Consider the following 15,331-nt stretch of genomic DNA (forward strand, 5'->3'; position numbering starts at 1 on the left):
AGCTCCTCTTTGTATATGCTGGGGGAATAGATTCTAGATATGGAAGTGTTGATGACTTTTGTAAGTATTGAGATCCTCGGGCTTCTAATACGTTTTGTTAATATTGTATCTGGGTTTAATAATTTGCGCCTGTATGTTCATGTAAAAGCAATCTAGCTCACATTCACTCTTTAAGCAATAACATGATCGTTTCTGGAAACTAAGGGGTTACTGTTGTACATTGGTGTATACAGTATGTATATTTACATTAATTACAGTGATGTTCACTTCACCTGTTTCTAAAAATTGTACAATCTGAATTATGAAGTTAAACTTATGAATTTCACAACCCTATAAATGTGTGCAGAATGCCCCCTTCATGTAAACTAGCTAATCGGTTCATTTGCCTCCATATAACAAACACATTGCTACCCAGGTCAAGATGGGTGGCCAGTCCTAAAGAATTAACAAAAATCACTGAGCAAACACTATTTGGTATTTTTTATTTTTCAAATATTTCCAATTTGCTGATAGGAGTCCATGAGATAAAATGTGTCCTTGAGGTGTTTAGCGGCACTGTATAATACAGTCTATATATGGTATGTACACAGTATTTTCACTTCTGTTACAAAAGCAGTGCCGCTGGGATGTTGCAGGCCCGTTTGGGGGGGATACACCCAGGGCATCACATAAATTTAAAAAGCTTGTCAGTTTCTAAAAAGAAGAAAAAGCATGAATGAAACGGTAAATTCAAAAATTTAAAGGGATGTTACATTTTTCTTTCTTGATTCTGACAAAACAATTTTTAAAACCATTTTTAATTCATTTCTATCTAATTTGCTTTCTTCTCTTGGTACATGTTTTGTTGGAAATCATACCTAGGTAGGCTCAGAGCAACAATAAATTACTAGGAGTTAGCTGCATATTGGTGGCATCGCATAAATGCCCCCTTAGCTCTCCTGTGTTCAGCTAGCTCCCAGTAGTGCATTGTTGCTCCAACAAAGTATACCAAGAATATAAAGCAAATTTTAGATACATGAGGTAAATTGGAAAGTTAAACGAAAAACTAAATCGGTGTAGTTTTCAGGATTCAGAGCATACAATTTTAAATGCAATAACGATAAACTATTTGAACAAGACACTAGCTCCAACTTAAAATGTGTAAAACACACAAAAAATACTTTTATTTCTTTCATGTAATTAACAAGAGTCCATGAGCTAGTGACGTATGGGATATACATTCCTACCAGGAGGGGCAAAGTTTCCCAAACCTTAAAATGCCTATAAATACACCCCTCACCACACCCACAAATCAGTTTTACAAACTTTGCCTCCAAGGGAGGTGGTGAAGTAAGTTTGTGCTAGATTCTACGTTGATATGCGCTCCGCAGCAAGTTGGAGCCCGGTTTTCCTCTCAGCGTGCAGTGAATGTCAGAGGGATGTGAAGAGAGTATTGCCTATTGAATGCAGTGATCTCCTTCTACGGGGTCTATTTCATAAGGTTCTCTGTTATCGGTCGTAGAGATTCATCTCTTACCTCCCTTTTCAGATCGACGATATACTCTTATATTTACCATTTCCTCTACTGATTCTCGTTTCAGTACTGGTTTGGCTTTCTACAAACATGTAGATGAGTGTCCTGGGGTAAGTAAGTCTTATTTTCTGTGACACTCTAAGCTATGGTTGGGCACTTTATTTATAAAGTTCTAAATATATGTATTCAAACATTTATTTGCCTTGACTCAGAATGTTCAACTTTCCTTATTTCCAGACAGTCAGTTTCATATTTGGGATTATGCATTGAATTATCATATTTTTTCTTACCTCAAAAATTTGACTTTTTTCCCTGTGGGCTGTTAGGCTCGCGGGGGCTGAAAATGCTTCATTTTATTGCGTCATTCTTGGCGCGGACTTTTTTGGCGCAAAAATTCTTTTCCGTTTCCGGCGTCATACGTGTCGCCGGAAGTTGCGTCATTTTTTGACGTTATTTTGCGCCAAAAATGTCGGCGTTCCGGATGTGGCGTCATTTTTGGCGCCAAAAGCATTTAGGCGCCAAATAATGTGGGCGTCTTATTTGGCGCTAAAAAATATGGGCGTCGCTTTTGTCTCCACATTATTTCAGTCTCATTTTTCATTTGCTTCTGGTTGCTAGAAGCTTGATGTTTGGCATTTTTTCCCATTCCTGAAACTGTCTTATAAGGAATTTGATCTATTTTGCTTTATATGTTGTTTTTTCTCTTACATATTGCAAGATGTCTCACGTTGCATCTGAGCCAGAAGATACTACAGGAAAACCACTGCCTGCTGGATCTACCAAAGCTAAGTGTATCTGCTGTAAACTTTTGGTAGCTATTCCTCCAGCTGTTGTTTGTAATAATTGTCATGACAAACTTGTTAAAGCAGATAATATTTCCTTTAGTGATGTACCATTGCCTGTTGCAGTTCCCTCAACATCTAAGGTGCAGAATGTTCCTGATAACATAAGAGATTTTGTTTCTGAATCCATAAAGAAGGCTTTGTCTGTTATTTCTCCTTCTAGTAAACGTAAAAAGTCTTTTAAATCTTCTCTCTCTACAGATGAATTTTTAAATGAACACCATCATTCTGATTCTTTGGACTCTTCTGGTTCAGAGGATTCTGTCTCAGAGATTGATGCTGATAAATCTTCATATTTATTTAAGATGGAATTTATTCGCTCTTTACTTAAAGAAGTACTAATTGCTTTAGAAATAGAGGATTCTAGTCCTCTTGATACTAATTCTATACGTTTGGATAAGGTTTTTAAAGCTCCTGCGGTTATTCCAGAAGTCTTTCCTGTTCCTAATGCTATTTCTGCTGTAATTTCCAAGGAATGGGATAAATTGGGTAATTCATTTACTCCTTCTAAACGTTTTAAGCAATTATATCCTGTTCCGCCTGACAGGTTAGAATTTTGGGACAAAATCCCTAAAGTTGATGGGGCTATTTCTACCCTTGCTAAACGTACTACCATTCCTACGTCAGATGGTACCTCGTTTAAGGATCCTTTAGATAGAAAAATTGAATCTTTTCTAAGAAAAGCTTATCTATGTTCAGGTAATCTTCTTAGACCTGCTATATCATTGGCTGATGTTGCTGCAGCTTCAACTTTTTGGTTGGAAACTCTAGCGCAACAAGTAACAAATCGTGATTCTCATGATATTATTATTCTTCTCCAGCATGCTAATAATTTCATCTGTGATGCCATTTTTGATATTATTAGAGTTGATGTTAGGTTTATGTCTCTGGCTATCTTAGCCAGAAGAGCTTTATGGCTTAAGACCTGGAATGCTGATATGGCTTCTAAATCAACTCTACTTTCCATTTCTTTCCAGGGAAACAAATTATTTGGTTCTCAGTTGGATTCTATTATTTCAACTGTTACTGGTGGGAAAGGAACTTTTTTACCACAGGATAAAAAGTCTAAAGGTAAAAACAGGGCTAACAATCGTTTTCGTTCCTTTCGTTTCAACAAAGAACAAAAGCCTGATCCTTCGTCCTCAGGAGCAGTTTCAGTTTGGAAACCATCTCCAGTCTGGAATAAATCCAAGCCTGCTAGAAAGGCAAAGCCTGCTTCTAAGTTCACATGAAGGTACGGCCCTCATTCCAGTTCAGCTGGTAGGGGGCAGGTTACGTTTTTTCAAAGAAATTTGGATCAATTCTGTTCACAATCTTTGGATTCAGAACATTGTTTCAGAAGGGTACAGAATTGGTTTCAAGATGAGACCTCCTGCAAAGAGATTTTTTCTTTCCCATGTCCCAGTAAATCCAGTGAAAGCTCAAGCATTTCTGAATTGTGTTTCAGATCTAGAGTTGGCTGGAGTAATTATGCCAGTTCCAGTTCCGGAACAGGGGATGGGGTTTTATTCAAATCTCTTCATTGTACCAAAGAAGGAGAATTCCTTCAGACCAGTTCTGGATCTAAAATTATTGAATCGTTATGTAAGGATACCAACGTTCAAGATGGTAACTGTAAGGACTATATTGCCTTTTGTTCAGCAAGGGAATTATATGTCCACAATAGATTTACAGGATGCATATCTGCATATTCCGATTCATCCAGATCATTATCAGTTCCTGAGATTCTCTTTTCTAGACAAGCATTACCAATTTATGGCTCTACCGTTTGGCCTTGCTACAGCTCCAAGAATTTTCACAAAGATTCTCGGTGCCCTTCTGTCTGTAATCAGAGAACAGGGTATTGTGGTATTTCCTTATTTGGACGATATCTTGGTACTTGCTCAGTCTTTACATTTAGCAGAGTCTCATACGAATCGACTTGTGTTGTTTCTTCAAGATCATGGTTGGAGGATCAATTTACCAAAAAGTTCTTTGATTCCTCAAACAAGGGTAACCTTTCTGGGTTTTCAGATAGATTCAGTGTCCATGACTCTGTCTTTAACAGACAAGAGACGTCTAAAATTGATTACAGCTTGTCGAAACCTTCAGTCTCAATCATTCCCTTCGGTAGCCTTATGCATGGAAATTCTAGGTCTTATGACTGCTGCATCGGACGCGATCCCCTTTGCTCGTTTTCACATGCGACCTCTTCAGCTCTGTATGCTGAACCAATGGTGCAGGGATTACACGAAGATATATCAATTAATATCTTTAAAACCGATTGTTCGACACTCTCTAACGTGGTGGACAGATCACCTTCGTTTAATTCAGGGGGCTTCTTTTGTTCTTCCGACCTGGACTGTAATTTCAACAGATGCAAGTCTCACAGGTTGGGGAGCTGTGTGGGGATCTCTGACGGCACAAGGAGTTTGGGAATCTCAGGAGGTGAGATTACCGATCAATATCTTGGAACTCCGTGCAGTTTTCAGAGCTCTTCAGTTTTGGCCTCTTCTGAAGAGAGAATCGTTCATTTGTTTTCAGACAGACAATGTCACAACTGTGGCATACATCAATCATCAAGGAGGGACTCACAGTCCTCTGGCTATGAAAGAAGTATCTCGAATTTTGGTTTGGGCGGAATCCAGCTCCTGTCTAATCTCTGCGGTTCATATCCCAGGTGTAGACAATTGGGAAGCGGATTATCTCAGTCGCCAAACGTTGCATCCGGGCGAATGGTCTCTTCACCCAGAGGTATTTCTTCAGATTGTTCAAATGTGGGGGCTCCCAGAGATAGATCTGATGGCCTCTCATCTAAACAAGAAACTTCCCAGGTATCTGTCCAGATCCCGGGATCCTCAGGCGGAGGCAGTGGATGCATTATCACTTCCTTGGAAGTATCATCCTGCCTATATCTTTCCGCCTCTAGTTCTTCTTCCAAGAGTAATCTCCAAGATTCTGAGGGAATGCTCGTTTGTTCTGCTAATAGCTCCGGCATGGCCTCACAGGTTTTGGTATGCGGATCTTGTCCGGATGGCATCTTGCCAACCATGGACTCTTCCGTTAAGACCAGACCTTCTGTCACAAGGTCCTTTTTTCCATCCGGATCTGAAATCCTTAAATTTAAAGGTATGGAGATTGAACGCTTGATTCTTGGTCAAAGAGGTTTCTCTGACTCCGTGATTAATACTATGTTACAGGCTCGTAAATCTGTATCTCGAGAGATATATTATAGAGTCTGGAAGACTTATATTTCTTGGTGTCTTTCTCATCATTTTTCTTGGCATTCTTTTAGAATACCGAGAATTTTACAGTTTCTTCAGGATGGTTTAGATAAGGGTTTGTCCGCAAGTTCTTTGAAAGGACAAATCTCCGCTCTTTCTGTTCTTTTTCACAGAAAGATTGCTATTCTTCCTGATATTCATTGTTTTGTACAAGCTTTGGTTCGTATAAAACCTGTCATTAAGTCAATTTCTCCTCCTTGGAGTTTGAATTTGGTTCTGGGAGCTCTTCAAGCTCCTCCGTTTGAACCTATGCATTCATTGGACATGAAATTACTTTCTTGGAAAGTTTTGTTCCTTTTGGCCATCTCTTCTGCTAGAAGAGTTTCTGAATTATCTGCTCTTTCGTGTGAGTCTCCTTTTCTGATTTTTCATCAGGATAAGGCGGTGTTGCGAACTTCTTTTGAATTTTTACCTAAAGTTGTGAATTCCAACAACATTAGTAGAGAAATTGTGGTTCCTTCATTATGTCCTAATCCTAAGAATTCTAAGGAGAAATCATTGCATTCTTTGGATGTTGTTAGAGCTTTGAAATATTATGTTGAAGCTACGAAATCTTTCCGTAAGACTTCTAGTCTATTTGTTATCTTTTCCGGTTCTAGGAAAGGCCAGAAAGCTTCTGCCATTTCTTTGGCATCTTGGTTGAAATCTTTAATTCATCTTGCCTATGTTGAGTCGGGTAAAATTCCGCCTCAGAGAATTACAGCTCATTCTACTAGGTCAGTATCTACTTCCTGGGCGTTTAGGAATGAAGCTTCGGTTGACCAGATCTGCAAAGCAGCAACTTGGTCCTCTTTGCATACTTTTACTAAATTCTACCATTTTGATGTATTTTCTTCTTCTGAAGCAGTTTTTGGTAGAAAAGTTCTTCAGGCAGCGGTTTCAGTTTGAATCTTCTGCTTATGTTTTTTGTTAAACTTTATTTTGGGTATGGATTATTTTCAGCAGGAATTGGCTGTCTTTATTTTATCCCTCCCTCTCTAGTGACTCTTGTGTGGAAAGATCCACATCTTGGGTAGTCATTATCCCATACGTCACTAGCTCATGGACTCTTGTTAATTACATGAAAGAAAACATAATTTATGTAAGAACTTACCTGATAAATTCATTTCTTTCATATTAACAAGAGTCCATGAGGCCCACCCTTTTTTGTGGTGGTTATGATTTTTTTGTATAAAGCACAATTATTCCAATTCCTTATTTTATATGCTTCGCACTTTTTTTCTTATCACCCCACTTCTTGGCTATTCGTTAAACTGATTTGTGGGTGTGGTGAGGGGTGTATTTATAGGCATTTTAAGGTTTGGGAAACTTTGCCCCTCCTGGTAGGAATGTATATCCCATACGTCACTAGCTCATGGACTCTTGTTAATATGAAAGAAATGAATTTATCAGGTAAGTTCTTACATAAATTATGTTTTTTCTTCCTCTTAATAAATGCTTTTTGGATATGACCAACATGCTACACAGTGATTTCTTGATATGGTCAGCTGCTCATTTATATTTGGCCCCGGCAAATGATATAAACACCCAAGAGGCTTTTAAACGGTCATCCCTGAGCTGAAACCAAATTTTGCCACCAGAATAAGTTTAAAATATTTTCAATATGCACCACCTTTTGTAACGGAACAAATTAATTTCTGATGCATTTATAAAAACTTATAGTAAAGGAGGCCCCGGCCTTTTGAGTCGCACGTCACTTTGGGTTGCATTTCGCAACTTGCATGTAACCGTTTCTTCACCAGCTGCAAGTCAGTTATTGGAAATGAATGCAATTTAGAGTAATATGTCACAATGTACCATAATGCACAGGCTGTCTGTCTGCATGAGCAGTTTACTCATCTGCAGGCTCTGGCTTCTTAAAGGGACAGTAAGCTCAAAATGAAATTCATCATTCAGATACAAATACATTGGAGAATAGTTTAGTTGCATGGTCTAATTTGCATTGTTCTCTTGGTATAATTTAGAAATACCTAGGTAGGCTCAGCAGCTAAGCACTACTGTGCAGACACCAATGTGTTCAGCTACCTCACAGTAGTGCATTACTGCTCCTTCAACAAAGGATACTAAGAGAATGAATTAAATATGCTAGCAGAGCATCCAATTTTAAATTACTTTCCAATTTACTTCTATCTGAATTGTGAAAGAGAATTTAATTCCACAACACTTTAAATGCAGCCTTACAGCTTTTATTGCTACTCAAATTAATTTTGAAGCAGGTAGTCAGATACAGACCACCTCACACTTTATGGGGAATTTGAGGTTTGGATAATGGTTCTGAACTAAACAATACTTCATAGCGAGTAACAGGAGTGTGTTCTCAAGCTGCTAGATTTGTATCCTGGACTGCTAAGTCTGAGATGAGAGATTTTTATTTTGTGTTTTGAGAACATTGTTCTGAAAGATAAGCCACATTCTTAAAGGGACAGTATATTCAAAATATAAACTTTCATGATTCAGAAAACATTCAATTTTCCCAATTCACTTATCTAATTTTTTGTTCTCTTGTTATCCATTGTTGAAAAGCATACATAGGTGGGCTCAGAAGCAATGCACTACTGTGAGTTAGCTTCTTAGGAAATCTGAAATTTTTATATCCATTTGAAACCCAAGTTTTCATGATTATGTCCCTTTAAGGTCTATTTCCATGTTTTTATAACTTTTATAACTGTTTTGAGTTTACCATCACTTTATTGAGGTGACTTTTCCACCTCTAATACAGAATGCCGTCAGATGACACACACGGCTATTTGTTTATAGCATGACTATTGGTTTAGAGGTGGAAACGTCGCCTCATTGGTAAAGAGCGCAGTGCTGTGGGCCACTGACTTTAGCCAGGAGCCACGGCACAAAAAGGATGAGTTTAGTTTTAATTTTTCTTTCTTCAAACTCGCCACTGAAAGTCCACTTTAAAAAAAAAACGCTAGGATTTACCATCACTTTAATATAAAATGGTTAATAACAAGAAGTAAAGGAAACTTACATAACCTAAAAACCCACAATTTCTTTCATGATTCAGATAGAGTATACCTTTTTTAATCCACTTTCCCAATTTACCTCTTGTATCAAATTTTCTTAGTTTTCTTGTTATCCTTTGTTGAAAAGCAGGAAAGTTCAGGAGTGTACATGTCTTCAGTACTATATGGCAGCAGATTTGCAACAATCCTATACATTGGCAAGAGCAGTAGATGGCATGCTACCTGTGTAGATATATCCAACAAAGAATAACTAGAGCACAAAGCAAATTTGATAACAGAAGGGCATTGGAGTTTGTTTGTTTTTTTCTTTTCTTGTAGTCTCTTACTGAATAATTAAAGGACATGAAACCCAAAATGTTTAAGGAAAATTAATCACTCTCCACTTGTAATTCTTTAACACTAGGACCTGTACCGCAGAATACACCCTGTACTTCTGCTCTGGCTATCGAGAAGGCGGGTTACGTAATCTTAGTGTCAGTGAATTGTTAGCAGGGTTTTGGGGTAAGTGGTGATGTTTAGGTTATATACAGAGGCTATAAAAAAGTAACTTGTCAGTGTGATAATAGATTGAGTGCTGTGTTCAGAACACCAGTCCCTCCAGGCATGTGAATTGTCTTCTGCTTCCCCTGCACTGGCAGTCTGTACCCTTGAGGCACAAATAAACGGCTGTGCAGTTTTATTTGCAGGCTTTTCTTCCTGGTACACTTGCATCCGGACAGCCAGCAACAGATCAGAGGCCAGTGCAAAGCTGCCTGTAGGGACCCCATGTGTAATAAGGAACTCTACGGGGAACAGGTGGCCTTCCCTGTTAACCACTTAGCTGCCAGATGTCTACTGCACAATGTGCCAAACCTGTTTTGGAATCAAACCGGTTAAACCTTTTTGATTCTTCTAAATTTACACATCGGATTACAGCCCAGCATGGAGAACCACTTTGCTACAATTTATGTAACTATATAGTCTGGGAAGGATTTCCTACATAATAGGATTAGACCTGCTCCTGAGAGGAGTCTTTGCAATAAATACTGCTGGATTTTCATACTCAGGGTGAGTTAAAACCCATAATGTGGTGTCCAGTAGTGCTGCTTGCGTATTTACGTTGTCTGCGTCACCTTTTTTACTGCACATGTACACAAGTAAAATTCAAGGGACACCCTGACCTGAGGAATTTAACACAGTACAGCAAACTGCATCTGATATCTAAATTAGTGCCGAATATTTTATATAATGAACAGACACTGGGTGTATACATTTTTTTTTTTTTTTTTTTTACATTTTTTTTTTTTTTTTTTAAGGGCAGTCAATTTCAAAAATGACATGGTATCATTTGTTATAACATGTAATTTCTGTAATACTGACCTTACAGTATATGTAACTGTTTAATCGTTACGATTAAGTAACTAGTAAGTTGTTTTAAAAAAATAAAAAAAATCCATGCTCTAATGATTTAGAATATAGAACTATTGCAATAGACTGGCCCTTTTTTAATTGTGTGTGGGTTTTTTTTTTTGTTTTTTTTAAATCGTCATAATAGTGAGGCACAACTAGATAAGTCGTTAGTGTCTGAATAGTTCAGAATACTTAGAAGGATAAAGTTGGACATTCGGAAGAAAAGGCTTTATGTACCTGCAGATATTTTAAAGGGACATTCCAGACAAAATTGGCATTCACATGGATGCATTTCAGTTTTGAATAAAAGCATTTTTGTAATACATATATTTGCAAAAATGCTTCTAATAAAAATGCTACTGCTGTTTCAAAAGGGTATTTAAGTATGCACTGTGCACCAACATTTTGAACATAGCACTTGCGATTGAGTAATGACTCGATTTAATTGCTGACATTATAAAAGCCCCACTGGCACTCTGACTAGCTGCATTATTTAAAATACGGGTGCACTGACAATATCTAGCTATGGTTCATGTGCAGAGAAATGTTAACACTAAAACGATGGATACGTTTTACTAGAAGCATTTTTACCAATATGTATATTGCAGGTATGTTTCTATTCATAGGTAATTCATTTATGTGCATTTAAATTTTGACCGGAATGCTCCATTTAATTTTTTTTTTTTTTGTTTTTGTGCCCCGAGTTGCAATCTAATCACGTTCTCCTTCAAATGTCGCCTTTTCTTGGTGAAAAACCTTGGTCCATTTTATGGGACATTCCAGCTAAAATTGGAATCCCTATGGATACACTTCAGTTTTGAAATATTTTTGTATTGTACATATATTGTCAAAAATGTTTCTACTAAAAGCTATAGCAAAAGTGTATTTAAGTATGCATTGTGCACTAACCTGGTGCTTGCACCATCTGATATTGACTCAATTTGTTAATTGATGACATAATACAAGCCCCACTCTTCTGTGCAGCTGCTTTATTTAAAATGCTGGTGCACTGAGAAAATCTAGCAATGCTTCACATGCACGTGCAGAGACAAATGTTACCACTAAAACAGTGATCACTTTTACTAGAAGAATATTCTGCCAATACATCTATATTGCAAATAGGTCTCTGTTAATAGATTTAATTAATCATCTGCATTTAAAGCTTGAAAGTTTTTTTGTTTGTCCCTTTTAAGGGGATTAATGAGCACTGGCCCAAATAGAAGTGTATTGCAGTGAACAATATCTTATCACAAATGCAAGAGGTTTGCTTATTAGTTTAAAGGTTAATTTAAGGGACAGTATTCACCAATTTTCATATAACCACTATAAAAGGAGAATATGCAGATACTGATCTAAAAATCTAGTATAAAACCTTTTTACTGAACTAAAAATCCAGTGTAAAACTTGTCTAAATGTAGCCACCAATCAGCAAGTGCTTCCCAGGTTCTGAACCAAAAATGGGCTGGCTCCTAAGCTTACATTTTTTTTCTTCTTCAAATAAAGATACAAAGATAATGAAGAAAAATTGATAATGAGTAAATTAGAGCATGCAATTTTAAGCAACTTTCTATCTGCATCATAAAAGTTTAAAGGTATAGTCTAGTCAAAATTAAACGCCAAAAAAGCATCTCCCTCTAGCACTGGTTTTCAAACCTGTCCTCGGACCTCCCTGACAGGCCAGATTTTCAGGATATCTGAACTAGAGCACAGGGACATCAGCTGATTAGTAAACATTGTTAGTGAGGCCTGAGAACAGCTTTGAAAACCAGTGGCCTATAGTGATATAAAGAAGTTGGCATGCTGAGAAATTTAAACCAACAAAAAAGGTAATCTTTTTTTAAATATAAAAAAAGCACTAAGCAAATCATTACGATAAGTATTTAAAAGAACAATTTAAAGACTATTGTAGATCACTTTAACCATGTGCTTAACCTATGTGGTGGAAGTTTTCTACAAGCAAAAATTGCAATATTGCTCTGGCACATTAAAGCTTATTGCTCTTTTTATAGTCTTCCCTTAGTCTCCCACTACATTATAGCTGCTTTTGCTACTGTATTGTAGTTTGGTGTATACTGTCCCTTTAAACTTCAAGATTAGTCAAATTTCATTTACTTGCATGTAATAGACACTACTTTAAAAACTTACTTAGAAGCTCTGTTAAAAAGTTAACTGGAACACCCATTGCAAGTGGGAAATAGCAGACCCACCCCCATTCTCTGCATATGAAAAGACCCTTTACACAAACAGGAGCAAGCTGGAGTAGGTATATGTCGGTATTCTCCTAAACTTTGGGGCTTGGTTAGGAGTCTGAAAATCAGAGCAATGTTATTTAAAATAATAAAAAAGTAGTTTTGCTTATTTTTATTTTAAAAACCCTGTAGGCTGTATGGGCTATATTAATGTATCATCTACAAAATATTTATGCAAAGAAAGATGTGTACAATGTCCCTTTAACTCTTTGGCAGCAATATATATATATATCTATCTATCACGCACCCTTTCTGGCAGCTAGGGGTTAATTTAATGTGTTTATTTTCTGTAGCGATTAGGCCATCTAATTATTTCACCTGTAAGCCGACTGTAGTCTGGCAATTTGCTAATTTCCTGTGATCACTGGGCACCCGTGGAGCAAGTTTATGAAACAAGTGGCTGAGCGCTGGCAGTATGCCCTCCAGGGCGCTGTGCTGGTTACAGAGAAAGGGATGCAAAGTTCAGGGCTAAGTGAAGACACAGCTGTGCCACTAATTACAGACCAGGGGGATCCCATGGCTGCTAGTCATGTGATAGAACTGACATGTTGATATTGTGCTGTATTCCTTATGTAGCAATTAACTGATGGGTCACATGATCCTAGGAACCATGGCTTCTACAGCTGAAGCCTTTTAAAGGGATGCATTTTTATTTAATTTTTTTTAATTTACTTTTGAGAGAAACATTTTGGCTTGCATGTCCCTTTAAGGCCCACTTACTGTTACCTTCAAAATAAAACAATCTAATTGTATGCTATATTATCAGGTTTGCTTCATTCTCTTGGTATCTGTTCTTGAAAAGCATACATAGGTGCACTACTACTCGGGTTACCTATGTATGCTTTCCAACAAAGGATATCAAAACGAGACAGCCAATTAGGTAATAGAAGTAAATTTAAAGGTTTGTTTCATATAATTTTTAAAGAGAATTTTCAGGTTCCATGTCCCTTTAATGACTGACTGCATGTATTTAAACCCATGCAAAGGGTTCATTAAAGGGACACTCGGGTTTTATTAAATTTTCATGATTCAGATACAGCATGTCATTTTAAACAACTTTCCAATTTACTTCCTTACAAAAAAAAACTGTAAATATAATACTGCACTTTTTTTTTGTCACCAGCTCCTTCTGAGCATGTGCAACAACGGACTATACGTATATGCATTTGTGATTGGCTGATGGCTGTCACATGGTACAGGGGGAGGGGAAATGGACATAACTTTGAAATGTGTTAGAAAAGAATCTACTACTCATTTGAAATTCAGAGTAAATGCGATTGTATTGTCTTATCTTGCATTTGTTGATTATGCAAATCTGCTGTGTTTACTGGTCCTTTAAAAAGTCCACACACAAATTCCAGTGCTCAATTTACACATTCTGATTGGGTGCCACCGGGAATAGTGCAGCTATGACATGGTTTTAACAAATAAGTAATTTTTGCACGGTTATGTCCCTATAACCAAATCCAGATGGTAATTTGCCAGCGCCGATGTGTTGCAGCCTCAGTTTAACGGAATCTTTGCAGGAAATGATCTGAGAATGTGACCTTTATAAAAAAAAAAGTCATGTAAAGATCAGAATTTAGTGTCATTTATAAATAAATGCTTTAGTGCTGAATATGCATCTGTATTTGTACTACATATTAGCCTCATTAAAGGGCCAATTATAACACATTTCAAAATACATCATGTGACAACCATCACCCAATCACAGAACTATAGATGTATACAGTGAACTCTTGCACATGCTCAGTAGGAGTTAGTTCCTGTGCCTATAGAAAGACTGCACAAATTGATAATGGAAGAAAGGCTTTTAAAACTGCACTATAAATCATTATTTTTCTTATTTTGACTTTACAAATTGATAGATTAAGGGTGCTGCTCAGAAGAGCTTACAGCTAGATTTATATGGTAGGTATTGGTATTTGCAGTGTATGACCCTTCGGTGGTCTCTATCGCTTGGCAATTTGCATATTGTGATAACTTGGAGCACTGACATAGGGACATATAGTATATTCAAAGCATTAGAGTTCACTTTTTCAGATGTTATAGTGGAGCTGTTGGATAAATGTCTGACTTCCCATCCCAGAAGCAGATGAGCTTATGACATAGCTGGGTGTAATTTCTCCTCCTTTATTGGTTGACTGGCTGTACATTTGACTCCCTCCCCTTCTTCCTAAATAATGAAGGGTGGTGCTAGATACAAGATTAAGACAGACAAAGTTGTCAGCTGTCCCACTGTTTTCTTTCCTGTTAGATCTTGCCTGTGGAATGTGGACTAGAAACTTAGCTGGGGCATGTGCCTTTACCTGGCCTGCAAGCCCATGCTGTGCGGCCTCTCAGCACGCTGGCTCTGTCCCCAGTGCTAAAGAGAAGTTACATAACATAAGGAGCTGGGTGGTCCTCTCTGTTTTCATTGTGTGTTTGAATTAGGATTTATTCCTTAAGGCCCTCCTGATGTGAGCTGTCTGGACTTGAGTGTTGTCCCGTGAGAAACCAGGGTGCATTTTTGATTACCCCTTGCTATCCCTCCCTGTCAAGCTGAGTAGATATGGCTCCCTGGGAGACCTGCATAAGGAACTGCTGATAGTCCTGTCTTTGCCCCCCCCCCCCCCCTCCTCAGTTGCTGTGAGGAATTGAGATACTTTCTGGAGTGCACATGTTTGTTCCAAGCTTATGGAAACCTTAAGAGATTCTGTTATCTATTTCACCTTTCAGATGTCTACTTACAAGAGAGCGACACTGGATGAAGAAGACCTGGTGGACTCCCTCAGTGAGGGAGAGGTGTATCCGAATGGGCTGCAGGTAAGGACCAACACTTTCTTTAATTGTGATAACAAACAGGACACAATTTTTGTAACTGCTGCTTTTCAGAAGTTTAGAACTGAATATAAATTTATGTACTAGACAAACTGCCTGCGCAGTTCCTCTGTAACCTAAATCTTAGTTTAGGCTCTGACGTTCAAACATCTGTAAAATGTTCCAACTAGACTGTGTATCACCTATACTGCCGTAAGGCTTTGGCCCAGATCGAAGCTTGTGTTATGGTAAAAGAAAAGTATACCAGAAGTTATAAGGCCTAAAAGGGACCATAAACCCT

The 15,331-nt window shown here is 37.8% G+C and overlaps 1 protein-coding gene across 2 annotated transcripts in view; it reads left to right on the forward strand.

Annotated features, from left to right (window-relative positions):
* ECE1 (endothelin converting enzyme 1) overlaps positions 1 to 15,331 on the forward strand; it is a 155,740-nt gene that overhangs the window by 1,935 nt on the left and 138,474 nt on the right. Inside the window, exon 2 of one of the 2 annotated variants that reach the window (XM_053690234.1) lies at positions 14,950 to 15,036. In XM_053690234.1, coding sequence (XP_053546209.1) covers positions 14,950 to 15,036 — 87 coding nt within the window. Of the gene's footprint in view, positions 1 to 14,457; positions 15,037 to 15,331 lie in introns of those variants that run through there. The other variant, XM_053690233.1, reaches the window with a different exon arrangement.

The sequence above is a fragment of the Bombina bombina genome, chromosome 8, assembly GCF_027579735.1.
Source record: "Bombina bombina isolate aBomBom1 chromosome 8, aBomBom1.pri, whole genome shotgun sequence".
Classification (NCBI taxonomy): Eukaryota; Metazoa; Chordata; class Amphibia; order Anura; family Bombinatoridae; genus Bombina; species Bombina bombina.